This window comes from Salvelinus fontinalis, chromosome 1 (genome assembly GCF_029448725.1).
Source record: "Salvelinus fontinalis isolate EN_2023a chromosome 1, ASM2944872v1, whole genome shotgun sequence".
NCBI classification, from domain to species: Eukaryota; Metazoa; Chordata; class Actinopteri; order Salmoniformes; family Salmonidae; genus Salvelinus; species Salvelinus fontinalis.
The window spans coordinates 53103198-53116632 of record NC_074665.1 but is presented as its reverse complement, the minus strand read 5'-3'; the positions used below and the strand labels follow the sequence as shown (position 1 = coordinate 53116632).

The window sequence follows — 13435 nt, the reverse complement described above, 5'->3', positions numbered from 1 at the left end:
TCACAAACGCCTGAAGCTTCTATACGAATCAGAAACGGTATGGGCTGTATAACTTCTGTACCTGTGTCACTTCGTTTTGAGTGTGCGCTTCAGGTATTTGTTTATGAGATTGTGTACTGTAGGATCTCCACCTGATGAGCTGAGCGTTGTCGTGGGATTTCGTAGGCAGCAGTTTGACTTTCCTCCAGTCTAGGAACTCATGCAGGGTGTTGAAGGGGTCCTGAGTGACAGGACACTTATCAGAGTCGCTCCACACCTCCAGGCCCACCAGGGCCACGCGGATGTTCAGGACCCTGTAGAACTGAGGGGCAGTGAGTAGAAGGATGCATAGTTGTACAACCATCTTAGGATCTCTCCCATATAAACAATACGTATAGATTTTTAAAAATGTAAATAAAAAGGTAGTATGGATAAATGGTTGGGGACTGGCTTGGGGGCAGGTTGGCATTTATTGTCCGGAATCTTGCCCTGGAGGCAGATCTGCAGAGTGGTCACTAGCTGACACAGCAAAAGGTATAAAATCTGATTTTAAACCTAAAACGAACCTTAACCACACTGCTAACCCTAGTGTATAACCCTATCCTTAAATTAAGACCCCAAAATCATGCATGTTTACTATATAGCACATTTTGCCTTTGAAGCTGGCCCATCTAGTGGAAATCACTGAGTTCTAACTCCAGGTCAAGATTCATGACAAAACGTCGACTTGGGATCCTCTATGATACCATTTTAGATGGAATAAAAGCAGTTGTGAGAGACTGATATTAGCCTGGGATGACATTAATATGTACTGGCAGAGGTATTTCTATTGAAACATATGATAGATTTCTGCTGTGCATTGGGAAGGTGTAGGTTTTACCTTGTCCACATAATTGGCTATCTCTGCCAGTCTCTGCTTCACCCTCTCAACATCCTTTCCCTGTTTCTGAAACTGAACACGCAACCCAGGGTGAATATTGTTAGATGCTAGTAAGCAAAGAAAGACATTAATAGTGGATGAAATGAGTACAAGGTAATGCACATAGTATACAGTACTGCAGACTGGGTTCAATATAATTTGAACAAGTGTGACGATGTGCCTGTGAGACATTGCCACGTCGGGACATTTCCCTCCATTGCTTCACACACAAATGGACAGATTTTTTTGGTACAGACATTTCCAAAATGGCATTATTATTATTATAAAATCATTATTGATATTATACAGTATAAGAACACAAACGCCAGAGTCTGGCTCATATAATTTATTTAGAAACATACCATTGTTTTCTCTTTGTTTGGGGCTGCTAGCCCGTTCCACTCACCACATTATTTTGGAACTGGCTTCCTAGGGGACCATCCGTAGGTGATGTTCAGGGATTTAGGAAAAGGTAGCGCGCCTCTCGTTATTTGTTTTTCCCTATTTAAAACTTTTTCAGGATCGGTGGGTCCCCTGCGGGACGTTGAGCTAACGTAGGCTAATGCGATTAGCATGAGGTTGTAAGTAACAAGAACATTTCCCAGGACATAGACATATCTGCAAAAATATTTTTGTCCAATGTTTCGACAGACAAGCTGTCTTCATCAGGGTATAATGACAAACACTACGAGATGACTCATTTAAAAGACACACACTGTTCCTAGGCTGTCATTGTAAATAAGAATTTGTTCTTAAATGACTTGCCTAGTTAAATAAAGGTTAAATCATAAAAATAAAATAAAAAGTCACTGATGTGATCTTCCTGTCTGGGTTTGGCGCCCCCCTCGGGTAAGTGCTGTGGGGGAGATCTACGTGGGCTATACTCAGCATAAAGTATTATGTCTTTGTTGTAAATGTTTTGGCACCAAACTGTGGCAGTTGTGAAAAAAGTCAATAGTTGGAAGAGTTTCCGAGTCATTTTGCCATTGTTAATTCATTGTAAATAATAATTTGTTCTTAACTGACTTGCCTAGGTATATAAATGTTAAATAAAAATTATAAAAAACATTTTTTGGATGTTTTCCCCCCCATTATTTTCTCTTGAACCATATACTCTATTCTCCAGAAACACACGGACAATATGGAAACAGATATACAAAAATGTATACTACATATGAATATATATTTATTTAAAGTTATGCAAGTATAAATGACCAAAGTTACTATAGATCTCTGGCTTTGCCCTCGACCGGTCCAGGTCATATCTATGTGGCAGATGTTTCTCAGTGAGCCTGGGCGGTTCAGTATCGTCCCCAGCACCTATTCACTTTATTGTCCTTTTTTCCCTGTACATGCTTCTCCTTGGTGACATCATCCACAATCATAACATCCAGTTTCACTGCTACTGTACGCTGTCACGTTCCTGACCTGTTTTCTTTTGTCTTGTATTTATTTAGTTGGTCAGGGCGTGAGTTGGGTGGGTTTGTCTATGTGTGATTTTCTATGTTGGGATTTTGTGTTCGGCCTGGTATGATTCTCAATCAGAGGCAGCTGTCAATCGTTGTCCCTGATTGAGAATCATACTAAGGCAGCCGGGGTTTCACGTGTGTTTTGTGGGTGTTTGTATCTCGTGTCAGTGTTCGTGCCACACGGGACTGTTTTCGGTTTTGTCACGTTTTTTTTTTTTTTGTAAGTGTTCAGTTTCGATTTAATAAATTATCATGAGCACTACCCACTCTGCGTGTTGGTCCGATCCATGCTCCTCCTCGTCTGAGGAGGAGAACGACTATGACGACCGTTACATACGCGGATGACACACAGCTTTATATATCAGTCAGACCCAGTGACCAAGCTAGCTATAGCTACCCCTCACAAGTTTCTTGCTGACATCAAATGTTGGATGTCTGACAACTCAATGATAAGAAATCAGAGGTGGTTTTATTTGGTCCCGTTGATTTAACTCTGACCTAAACGTCCAGCTGCATGTAAAGAAGGTTGTCCAGTCTTGCTTTTACCATCAGAGGAATATAGTTAAAGTCAAGTATTATATTTCAGTCACTGATTTAGAGAGACTTTTACCTGCTTGTATTTCCTCACGCCCAGATTACTGTAACTCTTTGTGTACATGTCTCTGTCAGAAATCACTCCATTGTCTACAGTTAGTTCAATATTCTGCAGCTCAGCTTTTTACAGGCACCAGAACATCTTTTCATATCACAGCTATTTTAGCTTCTCTACACTGGCTACCAGTCACTTTCAGAATAGATTAAAAAAAATATATGAATCACGTTTAAGGCTAGGCTTGGCTTAGCTCCATCCTATATCTCTGATCTTTTATCTCCTTACACGTCAGGACGCAGCCTGAGATCCTCTGGCAGGGCACTGTTGACCATTCCAAAGTCTAGGTTGAAAACAAAAGGAGACTGGGCATTTGCTATTAGGGCTAGACTTTGGAGCGGTCTGCTCGACGAGATCAGGCTTGCAGATTCAGTGTCTGTTTTTAAATACCTACTGAAGACACACTTTTATAAAGATGCTTTCAATGTATGATTTGAATCAGCTATGTCGGTCTTTGTTTCTAAGTTAGTAACTTTTGTTTTATGACGTGAATCACTTTGTTACCTGTATTGAAAAGCACTATACAAACAAAGTTATTTGTATAGAGCTTTTGCAAATAAGACAATTATTCTATTAATTACCAAAATTACTGAAGATTCTGGTAACTTCTGTACATTACTGGTAGCTCTGCAACCCTAGCAGTACAGTATAATGGTAGTGTTTGGAGAAATGGCATGGCCCATATGTTACAGATATCTTCAACCAGTCTGGGAGAAAAGGTATAACATGTTGGACAGGTTGTCAGGTTGAGATCCATCTGGATCTGGGCTCATCTCAGAAACAATTGGCGAGAGAACGGGGAGCATGTGCATTGGCAGAAATAGCATGTGAGAGGCATCGGATGCAATCCAAGGTGAGACAGACTCTCCTTTTTCATCCCACTGTGCATCCACCTGCTTGTGTATACTGCGTGTAGACCTACTAGTCAGCTACATCCATCCTGGCCCTTATAGAGAAGCACAAGCAAGTGGGTCCTCTCCTCCTCTCTCTTCCAGTTCAGGTCAATAGCATCAGCTAGAGGCAGCCAAGGGGAAATCCCAGTGCGAGCATTTCTCTCCTTCTTCTGTATCCACACCGTTTCCTGTTTCCTGTCTAGTCCACTGGGGAATTGTTTAGCACTTCCTGTGGAATACGGCTGCCACCGACGACCGCACTGTAGTAGCACACTGACCTAATTCTGCCGTTACCAAGAGGATTTGTTCTTGCTTTGTTAAAATCTTGCCTATTTTCTTCTGAAAAGTCTGTGTGTCTCTAGCCATTCTGAATGGGCACACCACATACTGTAGTCATGGTAATGATGAGTAGGACGACACTAGGACAATTATCTATGCTTTTTGAATTCATTATAGATGAGCCTTACTTACCTCTCTGTTGTCTGCAACGATGATCAGCTCTACATATTTGGTAGTCTTCTGAGCGTGCCTCTTGTGCTGAGATGCAGAGAGAGAGAGGGGGGGGGGGGGGGGGGGGGGGGGCAGAAAACCCATCATTTGAACAAAGTCTTTACTCAAGGACATGGACATTCTAAATTGAACCACTCCTTTCTCCTCCTCAAAGTCCTGTCTTTTAGCTTTGTAAACAACGCACACTTTCGCACAACTTCTAGTGAGTCCACATTAGGTTATACACTGCTCAAAAAATAAAGGGAACACTTAAACAACACAATGTAACTCCAAGTCAATCACACTTCTGTGAAATCAAACTGTCCACTTAGGAAGCAACACTGATTGACAATAAATTTCACATGCTGTTGTGCAAATGGAATAGACAAAAGGTGGAAATTATAGGCAATTAGCAAGACACCCCCCAAAACAGGAGTGATTCTGCAGGTGGTGACCACAGACCACTTCTCAGTTCCTATGCTTCCTGGCTGATGTTTTGGTCACTTTTGAATGCTGGCGGTGCTCTCACTCTAGTGGTAGCATGAGACGGAGTCTACAACCCACACAAGTGGCTCAGGTAGTGCAGTTCATCCAGGATGGCACATCAATGCGAACTGTGGCAAAAAGGTTTGCTGTGTCTGTCAGCGTAGTGCCCAGAGCATGGAGGCCCTACCAGGAGACAGGCCAGTACATCAGGAGACGTGGAGGAGGACGTAGGAGGGCAACAACCCAGCAGCAGGACCGGTACCTCCGCCTTAGTGCAAGGAGGTGCACTGCCAGAGCCCTGCAAAATGACCTCCAGCAGGCCACAAATGTGCATGAGTCAGCATATGGTCTCACAAGGGGTCTGAGGATCTCATCTCGGTACCTACTGGCAGTCAGGCTACCTCTGGCGAGCACATGGAGGGCTGTGCGGCCCCACAAAGAAATGCCACCCCACACCATGACTGACCCATCGCCAAACCGGTCATGCTGGAGGATGTTGCAGGCAGCAGAACGTTCTCCACGGCGTCTCCAGACTCTGTCACGTCTGTCACATGTGCTCATGTGCTCAGTGTGAACCGGCTTTCATCTGTGAAGAGCACAGGGCGCCAGTGGCGATATTGCCAATCTTGGTGTTCTCTGGCAAATGCCAAACGTCCTGCACGGTGTTGGGCTGTAAGCACAACCCCCAACTGTGGACGTCGGGCCCTCATACCACCCTCATGGAGTCTGTTTCTGACCGTTTGAGCAGACACATGCACATTTGTGGCCTGCTGGAGGTCATTTTGCAGGGCGCTGGCAGTGCACCTCCTTGCACAAAGGCGGAGGTAGCCGTCCTGCTGCTGGGTTGTTGCCCTCCTACGGCCTCCTCCACGTCTCCTGATGTACTGGCCTGTCTCCTGGTAGCGCCTGCATGCTCTGGACACTACGCTGACAGTCACAGCAAACCTTTTTGCCACAGTTCGCATTGATGTGCCATCCTGGATGAACTGCACTACCTGAGCCACTTGTGTGGGTTGTAGACTCCGTCTCATGCTACCACTAGAGTGAGAGCACCGCCAGCATTCAAAAGTGACCAAAACATCAGCCAGGAAGCATAGGAACTGAGAAGTGGTCTGTGGTCACCACCTGCAGAATCACTCCTGTTTTGGGTAGTGTCTTGCTAATTGCCTATAATTTCCACCTTTTGTCTATTCCATTTGCACAACAGCATGTGAAATTTATTGTCAATCAGTGTTGCTTCCTAAGTGGACAGTTTGATTTCACAGAAGTGTGATTGACTTGGAGTTACATTGTGTTATTTAAGTGTTCCCTTTATTTTTTTGAGCAGTGTATATGTTAAAGCTACTTCAAAAATATTGCTTATCAATCTTTCAAAAGGCTCCTGTCACGGAATCACCTGTGATTTCAACTTCACATCGACGGCCTACACATCAGTGGCAAAAGTTTCATAAAAAAGCCTATTACTCATGTGCTTAGTCACGCAGACAGCAGACACGTTTCTATGAAATATCCTGTCCTATCATAGTGTTTCTGTTCTTTTTTATCAAGCTTTTAAAGCTCCAATATTGGAAACTGATGATTCACTGTGTCAGTGAGTGTCTTGGTTATTATTTCTGAAGAAAGGGTAGGATCAGGATTGATAATGGATGCATGCAGATACTGTAGGTGGTGGCAGATGGACCTGTACACCTGCTACATGGAGACTGGTGTGGGGAGTAGTGCCCATGCTCCTGCCCTGGCCCTGATATAGGACTCTGGAGCCAGGGAAAGAGTAAGGGCAAGGTTGGATCTCTACCATGGTTCATGTGCTGGTCTGAGCGCCAATTCAAGTACAAACCCAAGTACAAAACCAATACAGCTCAAGCCCTGGTTCGTGGTCATAGCGAAAATTGCCCTCATTGTTTATAATCGATCACACTGCCACATCTTTGTTACAACAGTATGGTAAATAAGTTTGATCCTACCTCTGAGGCAATAGCTATAAAGGCATGCATCAATTTACACATTAACAATAAACATCTCCCTAAGGTCCCCTGGCTTGCCATTACAAAACAAATATCATATCAGCCTGTTTCAAATGGTGTCATGTGTTATATCAGAGAAATTAAGACATAGGTGTTTCCATAGTGAATTCTGTCAGTCGGCAAATCAATTGCTTTCCCACCATGAAAGGTGGCATCATCCCCGCTCAGATAGTTATCAAACCCAGAACATTATGTTGCAGACACTCTCAGACAGCTATCTGGATGACAGTGTCATAAGTCCATGAGCCCACACTCCAACATCACTATCTATCTATCTCACTGATACCATTATTCCAGATCCTGTACAATATAAATCCATTATCAAGCTCTTCCTTTTGAACATCTTCTAGATCTAATGATTTTATCTGATAGCTTTATCATGAACAGTTTTGATAATGGAATGCTACAGTACCAATATTTCTAATGTGGTATTTGATGGAGGTTATCTGAAGGAAATGGTCAGAAGAAAAACCTAGTTGTTGTCGATGAGCCTTACCCTGGTGCTGAATGTTCGGAAAGGGCTTCTTAGATGGTTGTCAGGTGTAACAGAGGACATGTTGAAGCCATGACCACAGGTTCCAGAGGACAGGTTGAGGTTTTCCCCTCGGTAAATGATGTGTGTATAATTGTCCTGGTCCAACGATGGTTCAAGGATGAAGGTCTTATTTTCAAGTGAGATGAAACCCCTGTAAGACAAGGGAAGACGAGGCAAAGCTGTTCAACAGATCTGGCATAATAAATTGACTGTGTGGACAAAGCATTCTGTGACCAGAAGGGGGAAGCCATCTTGATTCTTGACTGCATGTTATGGTCAGAAATGTTTGTAATTAGGAAAATCTTTATAGTTTAATTAAAGGCCCAGGTCTTTATCTTTGAGTGAGAACTTTCTCAAAGTCTAGTAAGGGACAGTGCTTGACTTGGACGTTCCGGTGCCTTAATTTTTCTACTGCTAGAGCTCCTGCACCTCATAGAATATTAGCTCAAAAGTATTGTGGAGCTCATGCACCTAAATATAAACAGTACCAGCACCTAAAATGAGTACTAGCACCTATTTCAGTCCAAGTCAAGAACTGGTAAGGGACATTGTATTGCTCATCAAGAGAAGTTTCCTTCATGTGGACTGTGGACTGTTGACTTCCAAGGACCAAAGTGTGGAAGGATATTTCTAAGGCCTACTTATATATTTCATTTTTTTTCTCTCTCTGTACTGCCTTTCCTTTGGATTAAAACACAGCCTTAAAACTCAGCTGGTTAAATCAATCTTTATTTAATTTTTCGCAGCTGGATTATTTAGATTTGTTTAATTTTCTTACTGGATGTTGGGACTGAACAAATGTCTCTTAGTGAAATAACTCAGTCAATGTAAATGGCCCCACTGACTTACAGTAGATTCAACTCCCCGAAGAGGCTCTTAGGCCAACTAAAACTCTGAAACAATTTGTTTTGGCATTGAAGCCAAGCCACATATTGCTCGTCAAACATCTGCCTGCCTCAAGGATTTTGTGAGGTACAAGATTAAAAAAAGAATTACCAGTAACACTCCTTGGGGGTGGACTCTTATTCAGGTCAACATTTTTATCACAAATGTATTACCGCTAAAAGTTCCTCTTCATTAGCTTTTATTGCATCGTTAAAAGGTTTCATGGCATACTAAACGTTTTCTCGTCACATAATGCATCTGTAGTTTGGGGTAATTAAGCAGGAGATGAGCGTACATCAGCAGGCTTTCTGTTGCTGTTTAGACTCAGCCAGGCAGCTTTATTACTTCCAGGTGGCCATTAGGCACAGACACATGCCCAGAGGAGAGTGGAGGAGAATACAGATAATCACTGGGTGGCCCAGACCAAGACCATGTTCTATGTCTAGGGATCTATTATACACTTTTGGTGGACTCTTCCATACTCTTGGGTAAGTGGAAACTCATACCTGTTTGTTGACAGAGATTTAAGGGGCTAAAGTGCGATTCCACAGCAGCAGAAAATATTTGTGGTATCTCAGATTGTTCTGTCAATCTTCACATACAATTTCATTGGGATGAAGGATGCTTGAAATGCTTTTTACATTTGTATCACAAAACATTATTCTGAAAATATGATGAAAGTGGCCATCTATACATGCCTCATTTAAGACCCTACGATATGCGAACAGTACATGAAATAGACATCTTGGTGTTACTATATTCCATTTGGTGTGCTCTAAGCTATGGAGTATCTCTTGATTCTGAAATAAACATTTTTTACATTCAAATGGTTTGTCATACACATCCTTCCACCCAATGAAGTTCCTATGTGAGAATTGCCAGAACAATCTGTGGGTCATAATTGTGACCACTTACACAGCATGTCTGAGGCTTCTGGGATCCTATAGACTGAAGTGTTACTTACCGGAGGCCAGAGCAGGTGCTGAGAGTGACGTCAGAGTTAGCGTGGCCTTCCACTTCTCCATGGTAGTAGCAGTTCTTCTGAAAAATACCAACATGACACTCAAGTCAAATTTAAACCGTGTCAGGACATTCTTTAACAAACTATAGTATACTTATCTTTCGTTTCACCAATGGTCAACCAAGGAGAAGTGGAAAGGAAGCCATTAAGTGTACAGAGCCATAATGAAGCTACTGTCTATCTGAGACAGTATGATGAGGAAGTGTCTGGTTCGGAGTCAAAACAAAACTCTGTATAATGGCTGAATGGCTTCATTCAAGTCTACACCAATTACTCTAAGACCAACTGCTTTGTTAGCCAAAAGTCAGTTTGAAAAATACTGAACGTCAGTACTGAACTGTGAGACAAAATACTTGAAGCTGGCCTTTTCCGTAGCCAGCTCATACTTTTACACAATCACTAAGGCTGTACTGACTTGACTCCAAAAGAGACCCCTTTACTGCTCTGAAAGGAGACTCCTTTTGAAATAGCATTGCTATGAAAATACTTGGCTGAGTCACCAACTAATTACATTAAACATGAACATGTTGGTGCCATAGACATACAGGAACAATATACAAAAGTATGTGGATACCACTTCAAATTAGGGGATTCGGCTATTTCAGCCACACCCGTTGCTGACAGCTGTCTAAAATCGAGCACACAGACATGCAATCTCCATAGACAAACATTGGCAGTAGAATGGTGTGCTGAAGCTTGTAGCGCGTAAAAATCATCCTCGTTTGCAACACTCACTACCAAGTTACAAACTTTCCTCTGGAAGCAACGTCAGCACAATAACTGTACGTCAGCAGCTTCATTAAATGGGTTTCCATGGATAAGACTAACATCCCCATGCACAATGCCAAGCGTTGCTTGGAGTGGTGTAAAGCTCGCCGCCACTGGACTCTGGAGCAGTGGAAACGCGTTCTCTGGAGTGATGAATCACGCTTCAACATCTGGTAGTCTGACGGACGAATCTGGGTGTGGCGGATACCAGGAGAACGCTACTTGCCCGAATGCATAGTGCCAACTGTAACGTTTGGTGGAGAAGGAATGATGATCTGGGGCTGTTTTTCATGATTCGGGCTAAGCCCTTTCCAGTGAAGGGAAATCTTGACTCTACAGCATACAATGACATTCTAGATGAGTGTGCTTCCAACTTTGTGGCAACAGTTTAGGGAAGGTCCTTTCCTGTTCCAGCATGACAATGCTCCTGTGCACAAAGCGAGGTCCATACAGAAATGGTTTGTTGAAATCAGTGGGGAAAAACTTGACTGGCCTGCACAGAGCCCAGACCTCAGCCCCATCAAACACCTGAATTGGAACGCCGACTGCGAGCAAGGCCTAATTGCCCAACATCAGTGCCTGACCTCACTAATGCACTTGTGGCTGAAGGGAAGCAAGTCCCCGCAGCAATGTTCCAACATCTAGTGGAAAGCCTTCCCAGAAGAGTGGAGGCTGTTATAGCAGCAAAAGGGGGACCAACTCCATATTAATGCAGATGATTTTGGAATGAGCAGATGTCCACATACTATTCATGTAGTGTATATTGGGTAGCATTATGTTTAGCATTTACCTTAGCATTCTTTATGACACTATGATTAAAAAAAAATTGTTTGTGTACCAATTTACGGTTTTATAATGTCTATAAATACTTAGTCAGTTGTGTTTTGGACAGGAACCTTTGAAATGAAAATAGCTGCCAGACACCATAACATAGTCTACTTTCAAAATATGTGACCTTTAACTGTTGGTTTTGGTCATTTCAGTGGAGCATGTAAAATTGGTTGTTAACCTCTCTTGGGCACGTGAGACGGTAGTGTCCCACCTCTTCAACAGCCAGTGAAACTGCTGGGTGCCAAATTCAAATACAGAAATACTCATTATAAAAATTCTGAAAACAAAACATATTTTACAGAGGTTTAAAGATGAACTTCTTGTGAATCCAACCACGGTGTCAGATTTTTTAAATGCTTTACGGCGAAAGCATACCTTACGATTATTTGAGAACATAGCCCACTAGACAAATCATTACAAACAGTAACCAGCCAAGTAGAACAGTTACACAAGTCAGAAATAAAGATAAAATTAATCCCTTACCTTTGATGATCTTCATATGGTTGCACTCAGCAGACATTCATTTACTCAATATATGTTCCGTTTGTTCAATAAAGTCTCTTTATATCCAAAAACCTCAGTTTTGTTCACGCGTTTTCTTCAGTAATCCACAGGCTCAAATGTAGTCAAAACACGAAGACAAAAAAATCCAAATTGTATCCGTAAAGTTCATGGAAACATGTCAAACGATGTTTATATTCTATCCTCAGGTTGTTTTTAGCCTAAATAATCGATAATATTTCAACCGGACAATAACGTTGTCAATGTAAAAGGTAAACAAGAAAGGCACTCTCTCGGTCGCGCGCATGAAAAAGCTCTGTGACACTTTACGGTCCACTCATTCCGACTGCTCTTACTTCCTAATTGTTCAGAATACAAGCCTGAAACAATTTCTAAAGACTGTTGACATCTAGTGGAAGGCATAGAAATTGCAATTTGAGTCCTAAGTCAATGGATACTGTAATGGCATTGAATAGAAAACTACAAAACCAAAAAGAAACTACTTCCTGAATGGATTTTTCTCAGGTTTTCGCCTGCCAAATCAGTTCTGTTATACTCACAGACACTATTTTAACAGTTTAGGAAACTTTAGAGTGTTTATCCAAATCTACCAGTTATATGCATATCATATCTTCTGGGCCCGAGAAGCAGGCAGTTTAATTTGGGCAAAATTATTTTTTATTTTATTTATTAGGCATATACAGTGCCTTCGGTAAGTATTCAGACCCCTTGACTTTTTCCACATTTTACTTTTTCCACACCCTTTACTCAGTACTTTGTGGAAGCACCTTTGGCAGCGATTACAGCATAGATTCTTCTTGGGTATGACACTACAAGCTTGGCACACCTGTATTTGGGGAGTTTCTCCTATTCTTTTCTTCAGATCCTCTCAAGCTCTGTCAGGTTCAGGTCTCTCCAGAGATGTTTGATCAGGTTCAAGACTGGGCTCTGGCTGGGCCACTCAAGGACATTCAGAGACTTGTCCTGAAGCCACTCCTGCCTTGTCTTGGCTGTGTGCTTAGGGTCGTTGTTCTGTTGGAAGGTGGACCTTCACCCCAGGCTGAGGACCTGAGCACTCTGTAGAAGGTTTTCATCATCTCTACACTTTGCTTCGTTCAGCTTTGCCTCGATCCTGACTAGTCTCCCAGTCCCTGCCACTGAAAAACATCCCTACAGCATGATGCTGCCACCACCATGCTTCACCGTAGGGATGGTGCCAGGTTTCTTCCAGACGTGATGCTTGGTATTCAGGCCAAAGAGTTAAATCTTGGTTTCTTCAGACCAAAGAATGTTGTTTATCATTTAGGTGTCTTTTGGCAAAACTCCAAGCCAGCTGTCATGTGCCTTTTACTGAGGAGTGGCTTCGATCTGACCACTACCAGAAAGGCCGGATTGGTGGAGTGATGCAGAGATGGTTGTCCTTCTGGAAGATTCTCCCATCTCCACAGAGGACCTCTAGAGCTCTGTCAGAGTGACCATCGGGTTCTTGGTCACCTCCCTGACCAAAGCCCTTCTCCCTCGATTGCTCAGTTTGGCCGGGTGGCCCGCTCTAGGAAGAGTCTTGGTAGTTCCAAACTTCTTCCATTTAAGAATGATGGAAGCCACTGTGTTCTTGGGGACCTTCATTGCTGCAGACATTTTTTTGGTAGCCTTCCCCAGATCCGTGCCTCGACACAATGCTGTTTCGGAGCTTTACGGACAATTTTTTCGACGTCATGGCTTGGTTTTTACTCTGACATGCAGTGTCAACCGTGGGACCTTATATATACAGGTGTGTGCCTTTCCAAATCATGTCCAATCAATTGGATTTACCACAGGTGGACTCCAAAGAAGTTGTAGAAACATCTCAAGGATTAGCAATAGAAACAGGATGCAAATGAGCTCAATTTCGAATCTCATAGCAAAGGGTGTGAATACTTATGTAAATAAGGTTTTTCTGTTTTTTATTTTTAATACATTTTCAAAACGGTCTAAAAACCTGTTTTT

The 13435-nt window shown here is 42.6% G+C and overlaps 1 protein-coding gene across 4 annotated transcripts in view; it reads right to left on the bottom strand.

The window, feature by feature from the left end:
* adam12b (ADAM metallopeptidase domain 12b) overlaps positions 1–13435 on the bottom strand; it is a 150658-nt gene that overhangs the window by 30704 nt on the left and 106519 nt on the right. For 3 of the 4 annotated variants that reach the window (XM_055925997.1, XM_055926007.1, XM_055926024.1), the window contains 5 exons: positions 9293–9369; positions 7405–7594; positions 4381–4446; positions 860–931; positions 132–301 (listed from right to left, as the gene is read on the bottom strand). In XM_055925997.1, coding sequence (XP_055781972.1) covers positions 132–301; positions 860–931; positions 4381–4446; positions 7405–7594; positions 9293–9369 — 575 coding nt within the window. The remainder of the gene's footprint in view (positions 1–131; positions 302–859; positions 932–4380; positions 4447–7404; positions 7595–9292; positions 9370–13435) is intronic. The other variant, XM_055926015.1, reaches the window with a different exon arrangement.